General features: G+C 37.0%; 1 protein-coding gene across 1 annotated transcript in view; it reads right to left on the bottom strand.

The window, feature by feature from the left end:
• Positions 1-21,038, bottom strand: part of LOC127571346 (receptor-type tyrosine-protein phosphatase gamma-like) — a 536,499-nt gene that overhangs the window by 267,507 nt on the left and 247,954 nt on the right. Inside the window, 2 exon segments of the mRNA XM_052017635.1 lie at positions 19,945-20,007; positions 20,009-20,091. Coding sequence (XP_051873595.1) covers positions 19,945-20,007; positions 20,009-20,091 — 146 coding nt within the window.

The following is a 21,038-nucleotide window of genomic DNA, read 5'->3' as shown; positions in this document are numbered from 1 at the left end:
TCTATGCTGTATAACTCTATGACTTGAAGAATAGAAAATACTCAAGGTACTTAGCAGATCAGGCAGCATCTATGGAATAAGAAACAAAGTTAACGTTTCAGATTGATGACTTTTCAACAGAATTATTTGTCTGAAATTCTCTCTCCACTGATGCTGACTAACCTGCAAAGTACATCCAGCATTTTCTTGCTTTTATATACAAGCTACAGGTAAGTAGATGTTTAAATATTAAGGAAATCAAGTGAGATGTTGGGTTGGCTCAGGAAAGTGGCACTAAGATAAAAGCTCTGTCATGACCTTAATGAATCATGAAGCACAAAGGATGATTGGCTTACCGCATTTGCTATTTCCAATGCACTATTACATCCATTTACAATTCACCTTAGGATAGTGTGCTGCATAAATGTTTCAACGTACTTACAACAAAGTAGAAGGCACTTTTTCTGTAATTAACTTTCACAATAGTTTATGGAAGCCCTTTCTACTGTTCATTTAATTAGGTACTGAATGCCAAGTCTAACAATCATAACTATCATCATAATCAAGTTCACCACCACAAAATGGAAGATATATAGCTCATTTAACAAACATATCAAGATGCTGAGATTTTAAATGGTAATAACTGGGTGCTCAGCTGGAAAGAGACAATTAGAAGATGTGACAGGGAGTCTGGGTGAAGGGAATTATAAAATTGGAGTTTGAGAGTAGGGGGAGTTTCAGAAATAGGACTGAAGCAACAGCGAAATGTACAGATACAATGGAAGATATAAAGGGAAGGGATGTGGAATTATCATCAGGTTGGAATGAGAGGTAAATGAGTGGATGGGATAAAGATGCAGGAGCTTTCAATTCTATGGAGGGACTCATAGACAAGGAGTAGGATTGAATTCACTATATTAGCAAGGAGAACTAAGTTCAGCAAGAAAAAATGACAAGTTGTAGAAAATGGAATGAAAAAGAGTGAAGACTCACAAGAAAGGTGCTGGGAAGATGATGACTTATTTAAGGGTTCACAGGGAAAGCAGCTACCAAGGTGTGGTATTGTCAAGCTGAAAATGTGTTCGAATGCAGCTTTCCTGAGATGCTTTGCTGGTTATGGGATATTAGGTTCAATATAAATAAGGATTAATTTTAAGTTGAATACATAGCATGATAAATAACTGTGACCAAGTTGTAATGAAACCATTGAGTGAATAAAGATTGCAATGTTTTGATTAGGAAATATGTAGTAAAAGACTTAAGAGTTACAAGAATGTCAAATCACAAAACTGTTAAAATGGGAGGCAAAGGAATGGTGGGTAAAAATTTGTCATGTTTGTTTTTAAGATACAGAAATGTGAAGCTTCAGGCACTTAAACTATTAATAAGAAATCTTTAAATGACACCTTTGAGAAAATAGCTCTGTTGTTCATATGAGATAATAAGATCTAAAAGATGTAAATGTCTTCCCACGCCATAGAGTAATCACACATGCAAGGAAAAAATGGTAAAAAGCAGAGATTGATAAAATACAGGAAATCCTGCAAAAGAAAAGGAATATCTCACCTCAATAAAAATGTTTTGGGATCATAAAGCAGAGAAGATAAGAAACTTCAGAAAGGTTTGTTTCGACATTCTCAAGACATTGTGTTTTCAAATTTTGTGAAGTGTTTCAATGCGAGTTGGAATGCAAATACAGAAAGTGCGAAAAGTAAGGAGAAACGATAGCAACTTGTTATTCAGCCATGTATGAATTTCAAAGCTTTGGATAGTTTAGTGGCTTGTTGGTCCTTAATTAAAAGACAAGCCTATATACTGCAGAACTGTAGTTTTAAGGGGTATAAATATTTCAGGTAAGATTGTGTCTCTGCAGAGCAGTGGAAGAACTCGCCAAATGCAGAAATGGGTGAGAAGAATCAGGGCATTGATGCATTTTAAGAGTACTTATTGGTTGATGGTACAATAAACATAGAGAAAGGCGAGTGCTGATTGTATTGTAGTTCCTGTATCTATTTCTAATGAATAAAATATATATATTAGAAATAAAAATAAGAGAATTCAGAAAGGAGAAGTTAGAGGGGAAAAAATTCTCTGCAATTTGGTCTGGTAATATTATACTTAATTGGTTCATGTGTCTACTTTGTTTAATGACTGGGTTATGCAACTGTCATAATAATTGAATAAACACATTATTAAAGCTTTCTCTCACATGGTTTAAGCTACTAATCTTTCTAGAATCTAACAAACCTCCATGATGAATAGAATTTAGTGCTTGAAGTTCAACTCCTGAATGAATATCATGACAAAGCAATGAATGAACTTGTTCAGTCAAGGAAATGGGTGGTAGTGGATTAGACCAAATATACAGCAAGATCCAAAGATAATGGTTTGGTCATATTAAAGTTGAGATGAATGTTCAGAATCATCTGGGAATTGATGGCTAACAGTTCCATGGGAGTCAAACTACTAAGAAAAATAGAAAGCCATCAGCACCCACTTGCAAACTATATGGCTGTGGCTGTAGACTGTGGGAGGCAGCATGTAGATCAAGAAGATATTGCACTGAAATTTGCCTCAAGATAAGAATTTAACTTCAAAGCTCACAAGTAAATGGGGTCAGTCATTAAACTGACAGAGACTAATTCATTCAATAGATTTGGTACCTAATGTTGTAAATTTTTTTAATCAAGGGAGCTATTCTTAATTTAATCTCACCAATTTTATCAGTTTTACACTGATCTCAATTTGGATTTGATAACAAACAATCTGATCAATGTTGAATTACATTGATGCACTTAGCTGCTGTCACAAATTTTGCTAACAGTTTAATAATTATTTGTCAAATAACTAGGTGATCACATTCACAACTATATGTATCTACAAATTACAGCGAGTTTAACCAATGATAATGGTAATTTTAATATTAAATTGTTACCATCTAATTTATTGTTCGTTAAATCACAAAAGACAAAGGCAATTTCAGAGGACAATGAAGCATCAATAACCCTTGTGCTGGATCCAGTAAGGAGACAAATCTCTTTCGTTAAAGGTTGGCAGAATTTGAATGTATAATTTTGGAGAAATTTTGGGGGCTTGCCAAAAACAAATTCAATGATCCCAGACAGGAAGTAGAATCATAGAATGGTTACACACAGGAGGCCATTCAGCCTATCGTCTCTGTGCAGGCTCTTTACCAGAGCAACTCTCTAGTTTCACCTACTGACCCTTTCTCTTTGGCCTTGCAAATTTTTCTCCACCATTTAGCAAATTCTGCCTTGAAGGCCAAAATGGCACCTGTCTTTACCACATGTAGTTCATTCCAGATTCCAACCGCACATTGCATAAAAAAGGTTTTCCTTGTATCATTCTTAATTCTCATTTTTTATATACCTGTGACTTCTCGCCCTCAACTAGTCCACCGAAGTGAACAGTCTCCCACTACCCATTCTGTATCGAAAGCCCTCATAGTTTTAAATGCTTCCATCAAACTTCCCCTCAGTCTCCTCTTCTCCAAAAGGTGAATGCCACAAGGCATGTAGTGAAGGTTAAGCACGGCCTGATAACTGAAGGGAATGAATTATGACTACTCCCTCAGTTAAGCAGCCAAAAGTGTCAACTTGCTTCTTACTCACTCTGTGGTTTCATCTCCATTTATTCCTGAAACTTCATTTATCCCTATATCTTTTCAAGATATCTGTGCTCCTAAATTGAAATAGCCTGACCATTCCTAAATTTAATGGCTTCTATCATGCCTTCAGTTGTCAATACCTAAGCTCTGGAGTTTCCTCCCTAAACTATCCTGCCTCAGTCAAATCCTGCGAAGAGAACTGGCATCTTTATCTGATAAAAACAGACCGATTGTTCATGTAAGAGCACCACTAAATGCAACTTCCCCTCTAGTCACAGTCATATTGTAATACAGAACAGAAACAATCCCTTCGGCCCAACTCATCCATGCTAACCAAGATGCTCATCTAAGTTAGACCCATTTGCCCACGTTTAGCCCACTTCCCTCTAAACCCTTCCTATCGATATACCTGTACAAGTGTCTTTTAAATTTTGTTAATATGCCTGCCTCAACCACTTCCTCTGGTACCTCATTCCACATACGGACTATCCTCTGGGTGAAAATGATGCCCCTCAGGTTCCGATTAAGTCTCCCTCCTCTCACCTTAAACCTATGCCCTCTACTTCTGGATTCCCCAAACCTGGGAGAAAGAATGTGTGCAACACTGGATCTTTGAATTACATCACATTTTTTTCTTGATCACTGGGTCAGAATAGTTGATTTTGCTTTTTAATATTATTATGGCACGTAGGGACTGCAACTGTTTAAGAAGAAGGCTGCTAATCATATCTACAAACCTCCAAGGAATACATGACAAAGCAGTCTTGCCAGTGTCAACCAAACATATACTGAGGGTTGTTAAATATTTGCACTTGGACTGTGTGATAACATCAAAGCACTTAGATGTAATTTTCCTTCAATATCTTCCCATTGAATATATACTTTTGCTCCTTGGTTCAAAAACATGATGACAGGAGCCAGTGGTTCTGAAGGAAGCCACTGGCATTTAGTCATCCTGGGTAGGTCCCAGATTAATGTGGGCACATCTAAGTTTCAGATTGTGCTAAATGTCAGATGTCGATGTATTATGCTGTCCCACATCAATAAGGCTTGGTGGAGGATGGAAATCCTCATTCAATCCTCAACTGAAATTTAGGAGGAGAATTTTTTTTAAACTTATTTTACTTCAGTCTTTTTAATCATTCCTTAGTGTTTTAATGTATTTTAATTATGATATAAAACAATTAAGCAGTTTATCATGTAATAAATAAGTATTTTTTTCGATTGTTTTCAGCAATTACAATTGATCTTAAATGTCTCAAAAGTTCTGTCTCCAATTTCATTTCCTGTTGAAGATTGTCAGTGTGCTCAAGAGATGACCCTCAGGACTGCATCACCTGAAGCATATTCTACTGAGGGCTTGCTATGCCTCACCATTCACCTCCGAGGATGGAGAGTTAGCTTGTCCAATCTCCTCATTTAACCCAGGTAAGTGTGAGGAGGGGCAAGTCTGGGCAAAGGGCTCAATCCACCTCAATTCTGTTTTTTGTCAGAAAAGGGAATTACTTGACATTTCTCTCCCTTAAATAGAATCTGCAAACTGTCTGTCCATTCTGGTCATGTGCCAACCACTTAACAGACATTTTTCCTTATCCAAACTTCCATCTTTAGTTATTGCCTGTCATGTTGTTTGACTCATGCAGAGTAGATTGAAACAAACAAAGGGAAAGTGAGGAATTTTCTTGTTAATGCAGAGTAGTTATGATCTTGAAATTAAATGCCTGTAGGAGAGGAGCAAGCTGAATCAATCAATGCTTTCAAAAGGGAATCGGATAGGCATTTGTTCGAGAATGATTTTTAGAGCAGGGGAATGGAATGCCCAATGAGTTGAATTACCTTTTGTGCTGCTATAAAAATTTTAATAATGCACTGATATTTGATTAAAAGCATTCCAAGTAGTATCTTCCATTGGACATTTGCTTTGATGGATTGAATTTTTTTTTATTATCTTAAATATTTCTACTTTTAATATTTTATCTATGCTTGAAAGCTCCCAAAGGCCAAGGATCCTTGAGGTGGAATTCAATATTCTCTTAATAGTACTTGTGGAACAAACCAACTGATAATTTAAGTCACTGTTAAGTCTGAAACTGAAAATTCAATACACTTGGGCATGGATGGAGTGTGTCCATGAACACATTTGACTCTTTACACTGTGCAGATGAGCAGGACGTTGAGCAGGAGCAGGAGGCATTGGAGAGGGTGCAGAGGAGATTCACCAGGATGCTGCCTGGATTAGAGTGTATGGAATATGAGGAGAGGTTTAAGATGCTAGGGCTTTATTCACTGGAAAGGAGAAGGATGAGAGGAGACATGATAGAGGTATACAAAATATTGAGAGGAATAGATAGAGTAGACAGTCAGTGCCTCCTTCCCAGGGCACCAATGCTCAAGACAAGAGGGCATAGCTTTAAGGTTATGGGTGGGAGGTTCAGGGGAGATGTCAGGGGGACGTTTTTCACCCAGAGAGTGGTTGGTGCATGGAATGCACTGCCTGGGGTGGTGGTGGAGGCAGATACATTGGACAGGTTCAAGAGTTTGTTGGATAGGCATATGGAGGAATGTGAGATAGAGGGATATGCGGGAGGAAAGGGTTAGATAGTGTGAGGGTGGTTTGATGGACGGCACAGCATGGTGGGCCGAAGGGCCTGTTTTGTGCTCTATGGTTCTATGGTAGGACTGTAATGCTGAAATTACCATTTATTAATAATTGTAGCAATTAAATTACTATGAATTAGCCTCTATTGTATTATTTTTTTAACATTCCAAGTAGATACTCATTGGCTGTCCATGCACAGTTTTGGTACATTACTACATGGACATACTTCAGATGTTTTAAGCTAAGCATCAGGGTCATAGATATCTGCAACCATGAATTCCTCCAACCTTTCCACTAGTTCCTTTGTTAAGGAAATATTTTGAAAACCAAGTTTCTGGATTTCTGACCACACTTTTTCTGATTTTATCCTGGTCCCATGAACAAATATTAGCTTATGAATAGCCACCTTCAAATTCTATTAGTTATAGAAGTGTGAATTGGAGAGCTGCAAATATTAAAAAAAACTAGATTTTTACATTCATTGACATTCAATTTTTAGTACTGAATACTGCAACAGTATTTGAAAAAAATGCTGCATTAAAGTTAAAGGCTTTCAGGTTAGTACATCAAAATTAAATTGAAATCAAAAACATTGCAGCCTAAGAAAGCTGCAACCAATCCAGTGATGCATCAAAAAAAAAGACTGTGCTACCATTTTTAGCACCACACTGAGATAACAACAGACACGTATATTGAAGTTTTTGACACTCTCAGCTTTGATCACTGTTCAGGGATTAGCCTGCTGTTGATGGTTTTGAAACTGTCAAGACTCATAACGTACAAAGGACTTTCAGAGAAACATAGTGGCCCCACAGCAGTTCGTCTTTTCTTGGTTAGTTCAAGCACTTTATCCAAGGCTTTTCTTTCATCCCATGAATTTACCGGTGAACCTGATGCAATTTACACCAAATGGCTCCATACTTATTGTCACATAACCAGCTGATCCAGACAAACCAGGAAAATCATCACCTGGGGTGATGATTCATGGTTTGTGCCAAGTTTATTTCTATTGCCTACAGACTATTAGACAAAAATTCTCAAGATTTCCCAGTGAAATGTCTGTGACTGAGCATCAGATAGGAGCAGGGTTAGGCTCAACCCATCTCCCCCCATCCCCACCCCAACCATCCATCTCCATGGGGTGATTATCTACAGATACTTGCTGTAACAAACTGTGAAACTACATGAACAGGGGACAAAAAGGCAGTTCAGACTGTGGAACTGTATCCAGTAAGTCACCTCCACATTCAGGCAACAAGGTAATTGGTGAACTAAAGCTCTCTGAGGAGTACTGTGTGTCACTACCAATTATTAACAAGTTTATAAAAATGCTTTACTAAGAACCACAAAAAACATATAATAATTTAAACAAATTTATAATTCATGCCAAATTATTTAGCTTTACCTGAAGGAAAACATATTTAATGTAATCCCAGTGGAAATTATAGGAAAACTCCTTTACAATCATGGCTGATTTAGTGTTTCAAGTTACCTCCTTCCTTTAATTGTATTTAAGATACTGCTGTGTATCTGCAGTATATTCATACTTAGCTTAACTTATTCATGCACCATGTGTAAAGTACTCTTCCATCAAATAACTTCATCTGCTGAATGAAGAAAATCTGAAGTCTTATTGTTTCTGTATATAATGGAGACTCACTTTGAACACCTTTATATGCAAAGCACACAAACCTTTTGGACTTTAAAGCAATAATTTATACATAATTTGGTCTACAAATTAAATTAACACCTCACTGACATTTAAGTAGCTTCTCATATTTCCTTACAATATAGGAGGCCATTCAGCCCATCATGTCTATCCTAGCTCTCAAAGGATTCCCAACAGTTCCATTTCCCTGCTTATTTCCTTGTAATCAATTGTGTTTCAGATTCTCTTTGATTCTTTTCTAATTCTCCTGCCATCAACCTGCACTAAGGGAAATTTTTACAGTACCAATTAACCTACCAGCACGCTTTTAGGATGTGGGAGGAAACATGAGCATCTGGAGGAAACCCATACAGTCTTAGGGAGAATGTGCAGACAGCATTGGAGGTCAAGGTTAAACCTGGGTCACTGGAGTTGTGAACCTTAAACATGTACACCAAAATTCTCATGCATCTTTGAACTTCCTAGGGTTCTACCATTCATTGCATTTGTACTAGCCTTATTAGTCCTCCCAAAATGTAACACCTCACATTTTTCAGGATTCAATTTCACTGTCAGTTCTCTGTCCATCTTACCAACTGAATAATCCCTGGCATTTATCACAGGCTTTGAAATGCAAAAACCCTGCACGATCATTCTCTGCCTCATATCACCATGTCAATTTCAGATCCAATTTCCCATATTAACCTGATCCCATTAACTTTTATCTTTTGAACCAGTCTTCCACGAGGGACCTTGTTGAAGACCTTACTGAAATCAACCATAATTCATCACCTTCTTGAAAAATTCAAACACCTTAATCAGACATGACCTCCCCTTAACAGAGCCATACTAACTATAGTCCAAGCAATCTCTACTTCTTCAAGTGCAGATTAATCCTGTCCCTCAGCACTTTTTTTCCAATAATTTACCCTACCACTGATGTTTGACTTATTGGCCGGTAATTTCATAGCTTATCCTTGCTACCCTTCTTCAATAAAGGTAACACATTTGCTGTCATCCCACCTGGAACCTCTTCACCCGCTAGAGAAGGCTGGAAAATTTATGTTGGAACTCCAGTCATCTCCCCCTTTACCTTTCATACAAGTCTGGGATACATCTTACCAAGCCCTGCAAATGTATCCACCTTTAAACCTGCTAAGACATCCAATAACTCCTACTTTTCGGTGGTAATATGTTCTAAAATTCTAGCATCCCCCTTCCTTAATTCTCTAACTGCAATGTCCTTCTCCACAGTGAATTCAGAGGAGAAATACTCATTTAAGACCTCACCTCTGCCTGCCAGAACCAGGCATAGATTGTCACTTTGCTTCATAATGGGCTCTGCGTTTTCCTTGGTTATTCTCTTGTCTTCAATACACTTATGAGATGCTTTGAATTTTCCTTAATCTTGCCATTTTTTGCCCCTTCTTTGCTCATTTAATTACTTTTTTTTAAAACTGTGCCTCCCAGATGTTCTATACTTCTGGAGGGCCTTCAATTCACTAAATCTACCATAAGATAGCTTTTTTAATCCAACTCTCAATGTCCCTTGAGATCCAGGGTTCCTTAGCTTCATCATTACAGGAACATACTGGCCCTGAAGTCTAACTATTTCATTTATGAATGTCTCCCACTGATCACATGTAGACCTATCTGCAAGTAGATACTCCCAGCCCACTTTTGCCAGGTCCTATTGAATTAGTCTTTCCCTAAGTCATGAACTTAATTTCCAGTCTATTCATGAACTTCTCCGTAATAATCTTACAATCTCTGAGATGTTCCCCAACCAACACTTTCTCCACTTGCCCAGCTGCATTCAAAGATTTGGTTCAGTACCATTCTCTCTCTCGTCGGACAATCTACGGATAGGCTCAAAAAAAATCTCCTGCACTTTGATAATTTCATCCACTTTAAGCCTTTCGTATTAAGGGAATCCCAGTTAATATCAGGGAAGTTGAAATCCTCTACTACTACTATTATTATTTTTACACTCCTCTGTGATTTGCCCATGTATCTGCTCCTCTATCTCCCACCGACTTTTTGGAGGCCAGTCATAACCCCCAGCAAAGTGATCACTCCCTTTCCATTTCCAAGCTTCACCTTTAAAAAGCTTATCCTGAAAGGGAAGAGAAAAAGGAAATATATTCCAAAAAAAAAGCAGTTTTATAAGTGTTTAATCTAATGAGAACACATGTTGCAGCTGAATATTAATGAAGTAGATGCACATGCATATTAAGAACAATCTTTTATTGCTCAGTTCAATATTGTGTACATCTTCAAAAGTTAAAATCCACAATGCACAATTATTACATTTTCAGAAATTTATTTTTACTTGAAAGTGATGTCACCCCTAAGCATTTAGCCAGGCTTTTTTTTAACTAAGCTATATGCCATTTGTTAAGAGTTGTTTATTATTTGTTTCAAGTGATATATTTGAAATAATATAGTGGCGGAGGCTAGGGGAGGCCTGATAGAAGTTTATAAGATTATGAGAGGCACAGATAGAGTAGACAGCCGACATCATTTTCCCCAGGTTTGAAATGTCTACTACTAGATGGCATGCATTTAAGGTGAGAAAGGATAAGTTTAAAGGCAATGTGTGGGGCATGATTTTTTTTGCAAAGTGGTGGGTGCCTGGAATGCACTGCCGGGGTAGTGGTAAAGGCAAATACGATAGAGACATTTAAGAGACTCTGAGATAGGCACATGGATGCACAGAGAAAGGAGGGATATGGACAGAGGGATTAGTTAGGCATTTTAATTACTAGTTTAATTAGTTCGGCACAACATCGTGGGCCGAAGGGCCCATTCCTGTGCTGTACTGATCTATTTTCTATGTTCAAATATTATACTGAAAAACATTGAAAACAATAGAAAAAATGTGAGCACTACAGAAGGTGCAAAGGAAAGATTTAACTTTGTTTTGAGAGAGAGCTTATGTGAATCAAAATGAAAGCAGATGAGAACAATACTCCACAAAATTTGATCTGGACGTTTCTCTCTGTGAAATGTTGGGTGAACTTCGCAATGCATCAACTTACTCAGGAAGGATGATACAAGTGATGCATGCTTAAGTGAAAGAACAGCCTGATTACTACTGGGGCAGATTACACAAGTAAGAGTGGAAGACAAGTGATGGAGATGGTAGGGGAGTTTCGGATGGGAAGCCCTCTCTGGGTTCACGTGAAAGTTGCAGGGAAACATGAACGTGTGTGTCTTTGCCCCCCCCCATCAAGTTTGCTGCTAAAAGTAGCTGAGTTGACAAGTCTGCCTCAAAGCCGTGCAGAGAGCACTCCAGACTGGTGTCCAAGCCAGGTAGATTTACCCACAACCTGTCAGGGTGGGGGTAGATTTAATTCTGGGTGGTTGGGCAGGGGTGGTGACGAAAATAGGGTCCTGTTCTCTAGGAGAATTCCAGCGGTGAGGGAGCTCAGGAAGTCAGGAGAAAGCACCAGTATTTCTCAAACAGCATGATGAAGACACATTTTCCCACAAGAGCAGTTCTCATTTTTCCTCAATATATATGTTCATAGTGAGCTTTCAGTCTGGTTATCAAATCAAGCTTAAGATTCAGTTAAAACTAGTCAGCCACAGATAAACTTGCAAAGTGATATCAGAAGTTTCTCACAATCTCAAAATGTTTAAGATGCCAGCCCACCTACTGGGCACAGGTTGAATGGCCTCCCCTTGATACCTGCTTCAAAATCTGGGAGCCATTGTCCTGACACATGTGGAATTTTTCCCCATTTAATATCTCCCAGCCAATCCCACACACTCACCTATGCCCTCTGATCTGTCTTTCATTTCTGACCTAGCATGTAAAATTTGTAAAAAAAAAATAGACCATGCTTTTGCTACACTGACAACAAAAGTTTTCAGCACAATGTCTTCCAGTTTCTGACCAAAGATGATGATGCTTGGAAAGGAGCTTACTGGTTACTTTTCTCTCTCCCCTGCTAATTGTTTTGCAATAGCCGATTGCTAATTGATAATTTTCTGGTTTATTTAATTGTTACATCTTAGCTTTGCAGATTGTTTACTATCTGTTCATCAATAAGCACCTGATCTGATCAATTGATTTTTGTAATGAGTCTTAAAACAGCTGCAAAGGCATTTGTTTTAATTTCTTATGAAATGGCTACATTTCAATTATGATACTTTTACGGTATATTGGATACAAGCTGTCAGGTGCATACCGTAAGACTTCCACTTATATAATTTTTCAGATTGCAATTTTTAAATCTTTTTGAAATTAGATTGATGGGGATCATATAGATCATGTCATCATCACAGTTTGGAACTGGGTTACAGAACAACAAACAGTAATAAAGTGACCTGATAAGATTCCAAAAGCGACAAAGATAAACATCTTGTATGAACAACTTTTTGTGATTCTACTGCATTTCCAGCTGTGTAATCAACTCAGCCAGGCAAGATTGCAACATTTCACCAAGCAAAATCAGAAGCTTCTATTTAATATGCACACAATGATTGTCAATGATAAATTATTCATCATTCAGGTCTTCAGTTTTGTGATTCTATGCACGTGTAAATTTATTTTTCATTATAAACTAGGTATGGATGTCAAATTTTACATGGCCACCTATTTATCAATCTTACTATTATTATTCCACAGAAAAATATCTGCCTCATATTGTACATTTTAAAATATGAAACAAAAATTTTAAGTACACTAATTTATTATCATGAAAATTGTTTCCCTGGATTTACAAGTCATAATAACCAACAAAGTGAACTGAAAATTAAACTTGATTTATTCATGAAAACCTTGATCTTGCAGGCCAACATCATGTGCTCTGGCCCATATTTTTCCTCAAATTTAGAGTTAAAGCAGATTATCTGCTCAAAATGATTATGCTTAGTTGCAGCTTGCATTATGAAATTAGGCTCTACATTTGCTACATTACAACAATGACGACACTTCAATAGTACCTCATTAGCTGTAACGCACTTTGGGATGTTTTGAATGTGATGTGAAAGGTGATACCTAAATACAAGTCTTGATGATAATTATTGTCTGTGTTCACAGGAAAAATGCATTGTGATTGAACTCACAGGTGCAACATATGCCAGTACTGTATCAGTAAATTCAACCACAGAAAACAATATTGTTATACTTCTGGAAAGTTAGAACATTTATTGAATAACAATGGGATATTTAGCTGCCAAACATTCAGCGTGAGGATGGATGTTTGACTTAATTGTTCTCTACTGTACTGCTGTTCTTGCTTCTGTTGCCAAGATGAAGAATGTTGAGCAATTTAAAGTATGTGGCTTAAGCAAATCAAGTTCCTTGACGAATGAACCACAATGCTCATGAAAAAAAGGCAAAGAAAATGACTGTGAAAGAGCTTCTCTTATAAAACTGTAAAAGATACTTGTTAGATGTCCAGTCACCTACTTAGATGGAACTCTAAACATACTCAACAAATTGTAATTTAGATATTTCTTATGAAGGCAGTTCTACAACAAAATTTAATCAATAAATGGACATGAGTTTATAAGATACGAACAGTGCATCATTGTCTTGCTAACATTTATTTTGTGGCATACTTGACCTTTCCTGGAAGCTGTTTCCTCTTCCATAGTCCATACCCAGTGATTATTTAGCAACATGCACATTTTGATGATCAGAAAATCTGAGATTTCAGTCAGGTTTACCTTAAGGGGTTGCAATTTAGAACTGACAATATGAGCCTGTTCTCATATATCATAGAAACCTGATTATCCTCAGTATTTCAGGAAAATGTGGGTGTTCTCTTAGTTTGGCTGGAAATTAACTGTTTGAAGTGAGGTATCAGAGTGGGTGTCAAATCAAGCTTTAGGTTAATCCCACTGTGATACTAAACGCACAGTGCAAAGCTGGGTTTCAATCGAATTTTCCTAGAATGTTTGACACATCAGATGGATTGAAGAGGCTTCTCAAATTAAAGCTTCCGCCAGCACTGATTTTCAGGTCCATCTTTCACTCCTTGATCAGCTCAAATTGAAGAAACCCTATAAACAAGCTCTGTTACCCTAGATTCACTGTTCAGTACCCAATGGAGGCAACAGAAAGCATAGCTGCCAATCGAAGTGTCAAAGCAAAGCAGTTAACAATGATGCGGAGAATAAATAGAGATAAATAAAGAATGCCAACCGTGTCCACACCACTGTAGTATATTTTCTGACAGATACATCTTATTGGTGAAGCAAATGGCTGGCATTTATAAGCAGTGTTTCAAGGGCAGAACACTGTCTTCTTGGTGCTATTATCTAAGAGCAACAGCACTAGTGGTTCTAAACACAGAGTCAAATGACATGTATCGTTGTTTACAGATAACTCTGGTGACATGCAAGTGGCAGGTCATTGCAATTTGCCATTTTTTGTTTAATTCAGATGTCTGACACAAAATACACTAATGAAAAGCAGTTCGTTAATTTTCCATGCAGCTAAAACAGGAAACCAAGATTCAAAACTGAAAGCAACATTTATTTATTTCATGGTAACTCAGCAGGTCAGACAGCATTTGTGGAGAGAGAAACAGTTAATATTTCAGGTTAACTGTTTCTCTCTCAACAGATGCTGCCTGATCTGCTGAATTTTCTGTTTTTATTTCAGACATCCAGTATCTGCAAATTTTTGCTTCTGGAAATATTTCACGTTGCTAGGGTTAAAATGGAAAAAATGTCAATTTAACCTATTTAAAGTGTCCTTTTTTTATATAGATAGAAGAAAATTTAGACAATTAAATGGACAGCCATGTGGCAGTTAAAAGTTAAATCAGAGAAATGCAAATGAATATATTTTGGTGGATAGAAAATAGAAAAGCCATATAATGTAAAAGGTACAATTGTAAATTGGGTGCAAGAACAAAGACACCTTAGAGCAGATACACATAAATCTTTGAAAGTGGAATGACAGATTGAGAAAGAGATTCAAAAATAATAAGGGATCCTTTAACAGAGGCATAGGGAACAAGAGCAAAGTGTTGGCCCAGATATTGCTGGTGATTGATGGTGGTTCCAACAGGAACCGCTGGTGTTCATCCATTTAAATGCCAGCAGGTACATGGCAGCCATGCATGTGTCAGCAAACATGGAAGTCTCAAACATAGTCAACATTTGTTGGTGCTGTACATTTCAGCGTGCTCTTTTGCTAGACTCCCAGTGGAATCCTTCTGGCAGAGCTTCATCTTCCTACCAGGAGACAGGTTCTTCCTTTAATTATTTGTGCACAGTTTAATGATTTTAAAGGTATTTTACCTTTACTATTTAAAGATGTTTAAGGCATTTTACATTTAAAGTATTTTAATTGCTTTATTATTCCATTTTTTAATTTTGAAAGAAAAATGTTTTATTTTATTTAGTGGTTTTTAAATGTTTCTAAATGCCTCAAATATTTAAAAGGCCCTGGAACTTTGTAAACTTCTGGTTGGTCTTTGCTGACTATCAAAGCTTTTCCATTTCTTCGACTGAGATGCAGCCTCAGCTTAGGACCTCACTGCTGGACACCTGGATGCTTTAGGCTGGCAAGGCAGGCACTCTCTATCCAGACCAGGTATGTTTGGGAAAGGGATAACTATGGGCGACAAATACAAGCAGTGGATCTGTGCCGAGAAAAAACTAGGGAAAGTGGTCCAATTTGCCTTCTGTACAGTAAATCAATGAAGTAATGATATGCATTGCATTTGGAAAATAGCAATATTTATTTGTGAACTGTCAACATGTCCCAGTGAAACTGTCAGAATGTTATGGATCCCTGTTTAATCACAAGGATATGAAGTTGGAGTCAGCTTTTTGTGGCTGATACTCCAAAAGGACGATGAAGCTCGACTCTCATCTTTAAAATTACCACGATTTCCCATCAGTTACAATGGGAAACTACACAAGCACCCTGCATTAGGCTGGAGCTGGAATAGAGAGTGTTTCTCCATTGATTTCAGTAGTGAAAAACAGACACGAGGGATGAAGATAACTGGTATTTAATAAAGAATCTCTTAAATTAGTCAAATGAATTTGAATGTGTTTGATAATTTGTGTTTTAGGTTATTTATTTTACAATATCTTAATTTTTCTTTTTTTTTGAATAATTATTAAAGCTTCTGATTGTTAGAAACAGTCACATTTCCAAAACAAAATTTACAGCTAAACTGGAAGGTCACCCTCTTCACCTGATCTCATCACATGGTTGCTCATCTCTGGACCACAAGCTGCTACTGGGGGAACAACAATCAGTAAGATCCGAAGAAGTTTCTCTGACTGAAAACGTTAACTTGTTTCTCTATCCACAGATGTGCTTGTCTGCTTGACTTCTTCCAGCATTTCTGTTTTTGAATCAGTAGGTCAAACTTGGTCAGAGGTTAGTTCAGACACTGACCACAAATTCTGTGCCTAGACTTGACACTTTCTCATTGAAGTTCAATAGATAGAACATCCCCACCACTTTTTGTCATTTGATCTTTCCTGTATTGCTTATTCTATCATAGATCTCCCCCTTTGTTTTTTTTTCCTCTCTTCTTCCTTCCCTTGCCTTTGAAATTATTTAACTGTTATCTCTCTAACTTCTTCTGATCATCACAAATGGTCACCAATGTGAAATGTTGCATTTGTTTCCCTGTGTGACCTGTTGAACAGTTTCAGTATTTACCCCTGCATTTCAGATTTCTAGTTTCTGCAGTTTTTGTTTTGTGTTACTCATTATTTTCTTTGAGTATATCCCCTTGCAAATCTTCATTCAAATTTTAAAATTTAAGCAAAACCCAACAGTTCTAACATACTTCCTGCTGTATTTCAGATTCTAACAAGCAGAAAAACAACAGTTGGGAAATAAAATGGATAGCATAATGGATGGCACTCAAATTAATCCTGTCTTGATAGGCTCTTGATACACTTTGCAGATTAACTGATTATTTCATACTAATCACTTCTATTGCCAAAGAAAGAAAAGCTGTTTTGAGTTAGAAGAAGCTAGCAGCTGGCATGTCATCTAATTTCCCAAATGCAGCCTCCATTCAAAATCCCATTGCATGATATCACTAAGTTTCCAATAACACCTCATTGAAAGTCTCCTATGTTTCTTAAGGTAAATTCCAAACGGGGATCATACTAAGATTGACAGAATGCTGATGAACAGAATTTCCAGGGTAGCTAAAGTAAAAATAATGAGAATTGCAGCCATTGAGTTTGCTTAAAAGGAACATAATTTAACTCTTGCATAATTTTACTCTTGCATAATTTTATAAAACCGCATACAAATAGCTTTTGAAATTACTTGGGGGAAGAGAGAGAGAGTTGGGATTGGGCACGGGGATGCTGAATTCATGGTGGGATTACTGTGTTGTGTACAACAAAATCATAAACCATTCCAGTAGATTTAAAATTCTGGAACAGCCAGTTGGGCAGAAAGAGGCTGTCTCAAAAATAATACAGAAAGCAACATTTAAAACATTAATAAAGCTCATGTACTGTAGCATATGCTCAACCAAAACTATTTTTATTAAGAGCAATTCCTCAAGGTGATATTTTGTTTTTTTCATATGATCCCACCTGTGTATTGTCACAAACCAGCAACAAAAGAAACACACTGAGCATGATTCAGTGTTAAAAACTATTTTATTAATTACTACTTATGATAATACATAAAATAAAAGTAAAAATGTCAGTATGTTAGAATTCAAAAAAAATGTTAAACCTTGAACGTTAACCCCAAAACTAAACTCGTCATGTGTGTGTGGGTGTGGCAAAGTCCAAAATTCCCAGTTCCGGAATGGTTCTTAAAGTTCAGTTCCGCAAGCCATAAGGTGAAACATGAGCAAGGGCTTCTTCAACAACCACCGTTGTCTGAAGATAAGACGTAGACGTAGAGAAACATAGAGAGAGAGTACATATGAAATCCAAATGTTCCACGATGGAACCCAAACGACACTCCAGTGTTTACTCGGTAGTGACTTCCTCACCCCGAAAAGCATCCGAACCGTGGTCGTCCACACACAAATACCTGTTTCCTTCTACAGGTCAACAACAAAGTGAACTCCACCGGATTACTTCCAACTTCCATACATGGATTTCAGTGGCAACACAGTTATTGTTTCTCATACCATCGATAGAGAAAGACAAGCAGGCTGGTGTCTCTCTTCCTTCTCTCACCTCTCCTCCTTCTTCTTCTTCTAACCTCTTCAACAACGTCATTACGTCCTTTATCTTCTATTGACGTAAGCACAGCCCCACACACACATACACACACACTCTCTATCTTAAAGGACTTTCACTGAGTCCGTAACAGTATTAATTGAGAATGTCAACAGCTAATTGGATTTGAGCTCCACAGGAATACTGTCTGAACCAAATAGTTTTGTGGTCCCAGTGGATGGATATATAGACACTTTTCAGTGAATAACCACACAAATAATAGGAGTCTATTGGAAATGCCTAGTGGATGACCTGATGGTACAGTCGCTTGGTAACTGTCACAGATCTTACTAAACTGGCACAAAGATCAGTGTTCACAGTCCATAGAGCCAGGCATCACATGGTATTGTCAATTTTTAGATGGAAAATCAACTGCAAATGATATTCTCTAACCTCAATTACAACACCAACATACAGCTTCAAAGAAGAGGCCAGTACATCTAAACAGTGTGTGTCACAGAGGAAAAAATGCCGCTGGGTTTTGCATTTCCATTTCAACTAGCTGGGAGTAAAAAAAATCAAGTGAATGGTATCAGGATCAGACTCATGATCTGTTACTGGCTGGTTACACAGCAAGATAGTTGGATTCACTGAAGATTGCCTGCCCATCCACTTGGAAAATGACATAACATTGCAGGAAACCCAATTGAAAGTGAATGAAGGAAAATATAACTGTCTTCATAAAAGCCAAAGAAAAAACATCCATTCTCTATAAACCAGTAGAAGATGCATCTGTATTCTGGCCTCACAGGCAAGTTGATATTCAGCAGAACAGAAACCAATAAGTTATGTCATATGCTACTCAGTATGATAACTCAAAAGTTGGCTCAGTAGTGAAATCACAGATGTTACAACTTTGGAAGTTCATCTATTTTTTTTTATATTTTATAATAAATCTTTTCTTTTTATATTATATTCATTCCACTAACAGATCATTGGATCTACAGATTTTTTTATACTCTATTGTTCTTTATGATTATCCATGTCATGATTGTTCTCCTGATCTCTTTGTATTACATGTATAAACATTGATATATTAATCTGTATTAATTTGAAAACTAATAAAAAGATTGAAAAAGAAAAAAAAGGAAGTTCATCTATTGTATCACTACACATACAAATCTGCACAAAGTAGATCACTGGGGAACAACTGGCAAAATGAATTGATGTACCTTTATTTCAGGTCGGGACACAAAATGTGGTGAACTCATTCATGAAATGGGTTCAACTTGTCAAACTCAGTTCCCAATGGATGTAGCCTTCTAACTCAAAGTAGAATTTAGTTCGGTAGTAACTGGCAGTTTCATTTAAACAAGCTATATTGATGGCTGGTACCAAAATAGGAGAAAAATCACTTTGCTATTGTTCTTAGGTGATCTTCTGAGGTGCATGTGTTCAGGATTAAACCGTGAGTATGGCTGTACTCCATCTTGAAGTGGAGAAGCAAAATTAGGAAAATATTCACTATATCATAAAACTAATGTGGCTCACATGATTCATACAATCTTTCATGTTTCTGATATAGTTTTTCAAAGAACATTCTGATAATATTTCCTTCATTTATTTCACACCAACATGTGACACAAGTAAATTTGTAACATAAAGCTTTGCTTTAATTTTATGTACTGTGAGTAGTCTTATGCATTGTATTATAAATCAGGGTTTGCATTTTTCCTCATCAATGGCTATCTCAAAAATATTAATAACAGAGACATATAAAAGCAACATCATTGAGAGCTTTTACAACCAGAATTAAACACAAGATACTGGGAATTCTGATCTGTGGTGGAAGTCAAATTCCAATTAATCCACAAATAAACTAATTCCTTCCACTTCAGTAATAGGCACACATTTATGATCAGGTGAAATTCCATTTCATCTAGTTCTCACTTTTCTCACCTCAATTGGATATCTTTTTCCATCCAGGCGTGCTCCGAACCTGGGGACTCCGATTCTGACCCCAGTGAAATTCCAGCTTTTCAGCTTTAAGTCTGCTTGGAAGGTCAGCTCCGCTGACAAAATAATCATCCTTCAGCAGCACAGCAACTGAAAGATAACATGATGATAAAATGATGTAAACACACATGGGCTTGAAATCAAAACAACATTAAAAATCACACATATCCACACACACACACAATCTCCTTTCTATGTAGCACTTCCCAAGGTCTCGCATGTTCAACCAACTATTTTCAAAATAGATGTGAGCATATATTTCCATACTAGATTACAATATAGCCTTGTGCCTTCCATAAATTACTGCACAGACATTTTATATTGTACCATTTTTACCCCAATTGCCAAAATATCATGCTGACTTAGAGATATATCTCTGTTACCTTCATTGTCACTAGACCCCAAATTGTCAAACTTCCTCCCCTAGAACTACCTTCGCCTTCCTTAAGGGTGATTAGGAATGGACAATAATTTGCAAAATGGTTATTAATGGATAATGGGTAAACAAAATAAAACTAAATAACCAAATTTAGATTTTAAGCAAAATTTAAGAATAATTGCACTCCTCAATAATACAATTTAATTAATTCACTAAATTAGCTGTTAGTCCTTTGACTGAATTAACTAAAGTTGTTACTTGAAAGCTGCACCTTCTCCTAACAAGCTGCAGCTGAATTTAATAGTTTTACTCTGAAGACTGTTGAACTTAGAGAATGCTGTTGAGAAGGTGCATCAAATTTCTCAAAATGCATCCTTCAATTAGCAGGGCCAATTAAATATTCTCCTTCAATTCTCATCACTTTCTATTCACAGTCTTTTTCTTAACTAATTTAAAAAAAGAGTGCATTTGAAAATATTAATCTGATGTAAAGAATAAACTTATGCTTTAAGGGAAAATTTCCTAATTGTAATGTGTTGCTTAATAAGCAATTTGAATTTTGAAAGTAGTGAAAGCATTTTGAGTGTTACAGGAAGGGAGAGATGGAAGGAAAAGGGAAACAGCCTCGGAGAAATAAAATAGAACGGCAGAGGGAATG

The sequence above is a fragment of the Pristis pectinata genome, chromosome 6 (genome assembly GCF_009764475.1).
Source record: "Pristis pectinata isolate sPriPec2 chromosome 6, sPriPec2.1.pri, whole genome shotgun sequence".
Taxonomy (NCBI): Eukaryota; Metazoa; Chordata; class Chondrichthyes; order Rhinopristiformes; family Pristidae; genus Pristis; species Pristis pectinata.
Note: the sequence above shows the minus strand (reverse complement) of the source record. Positions and strands in the feature narration are given on the sequence as shown.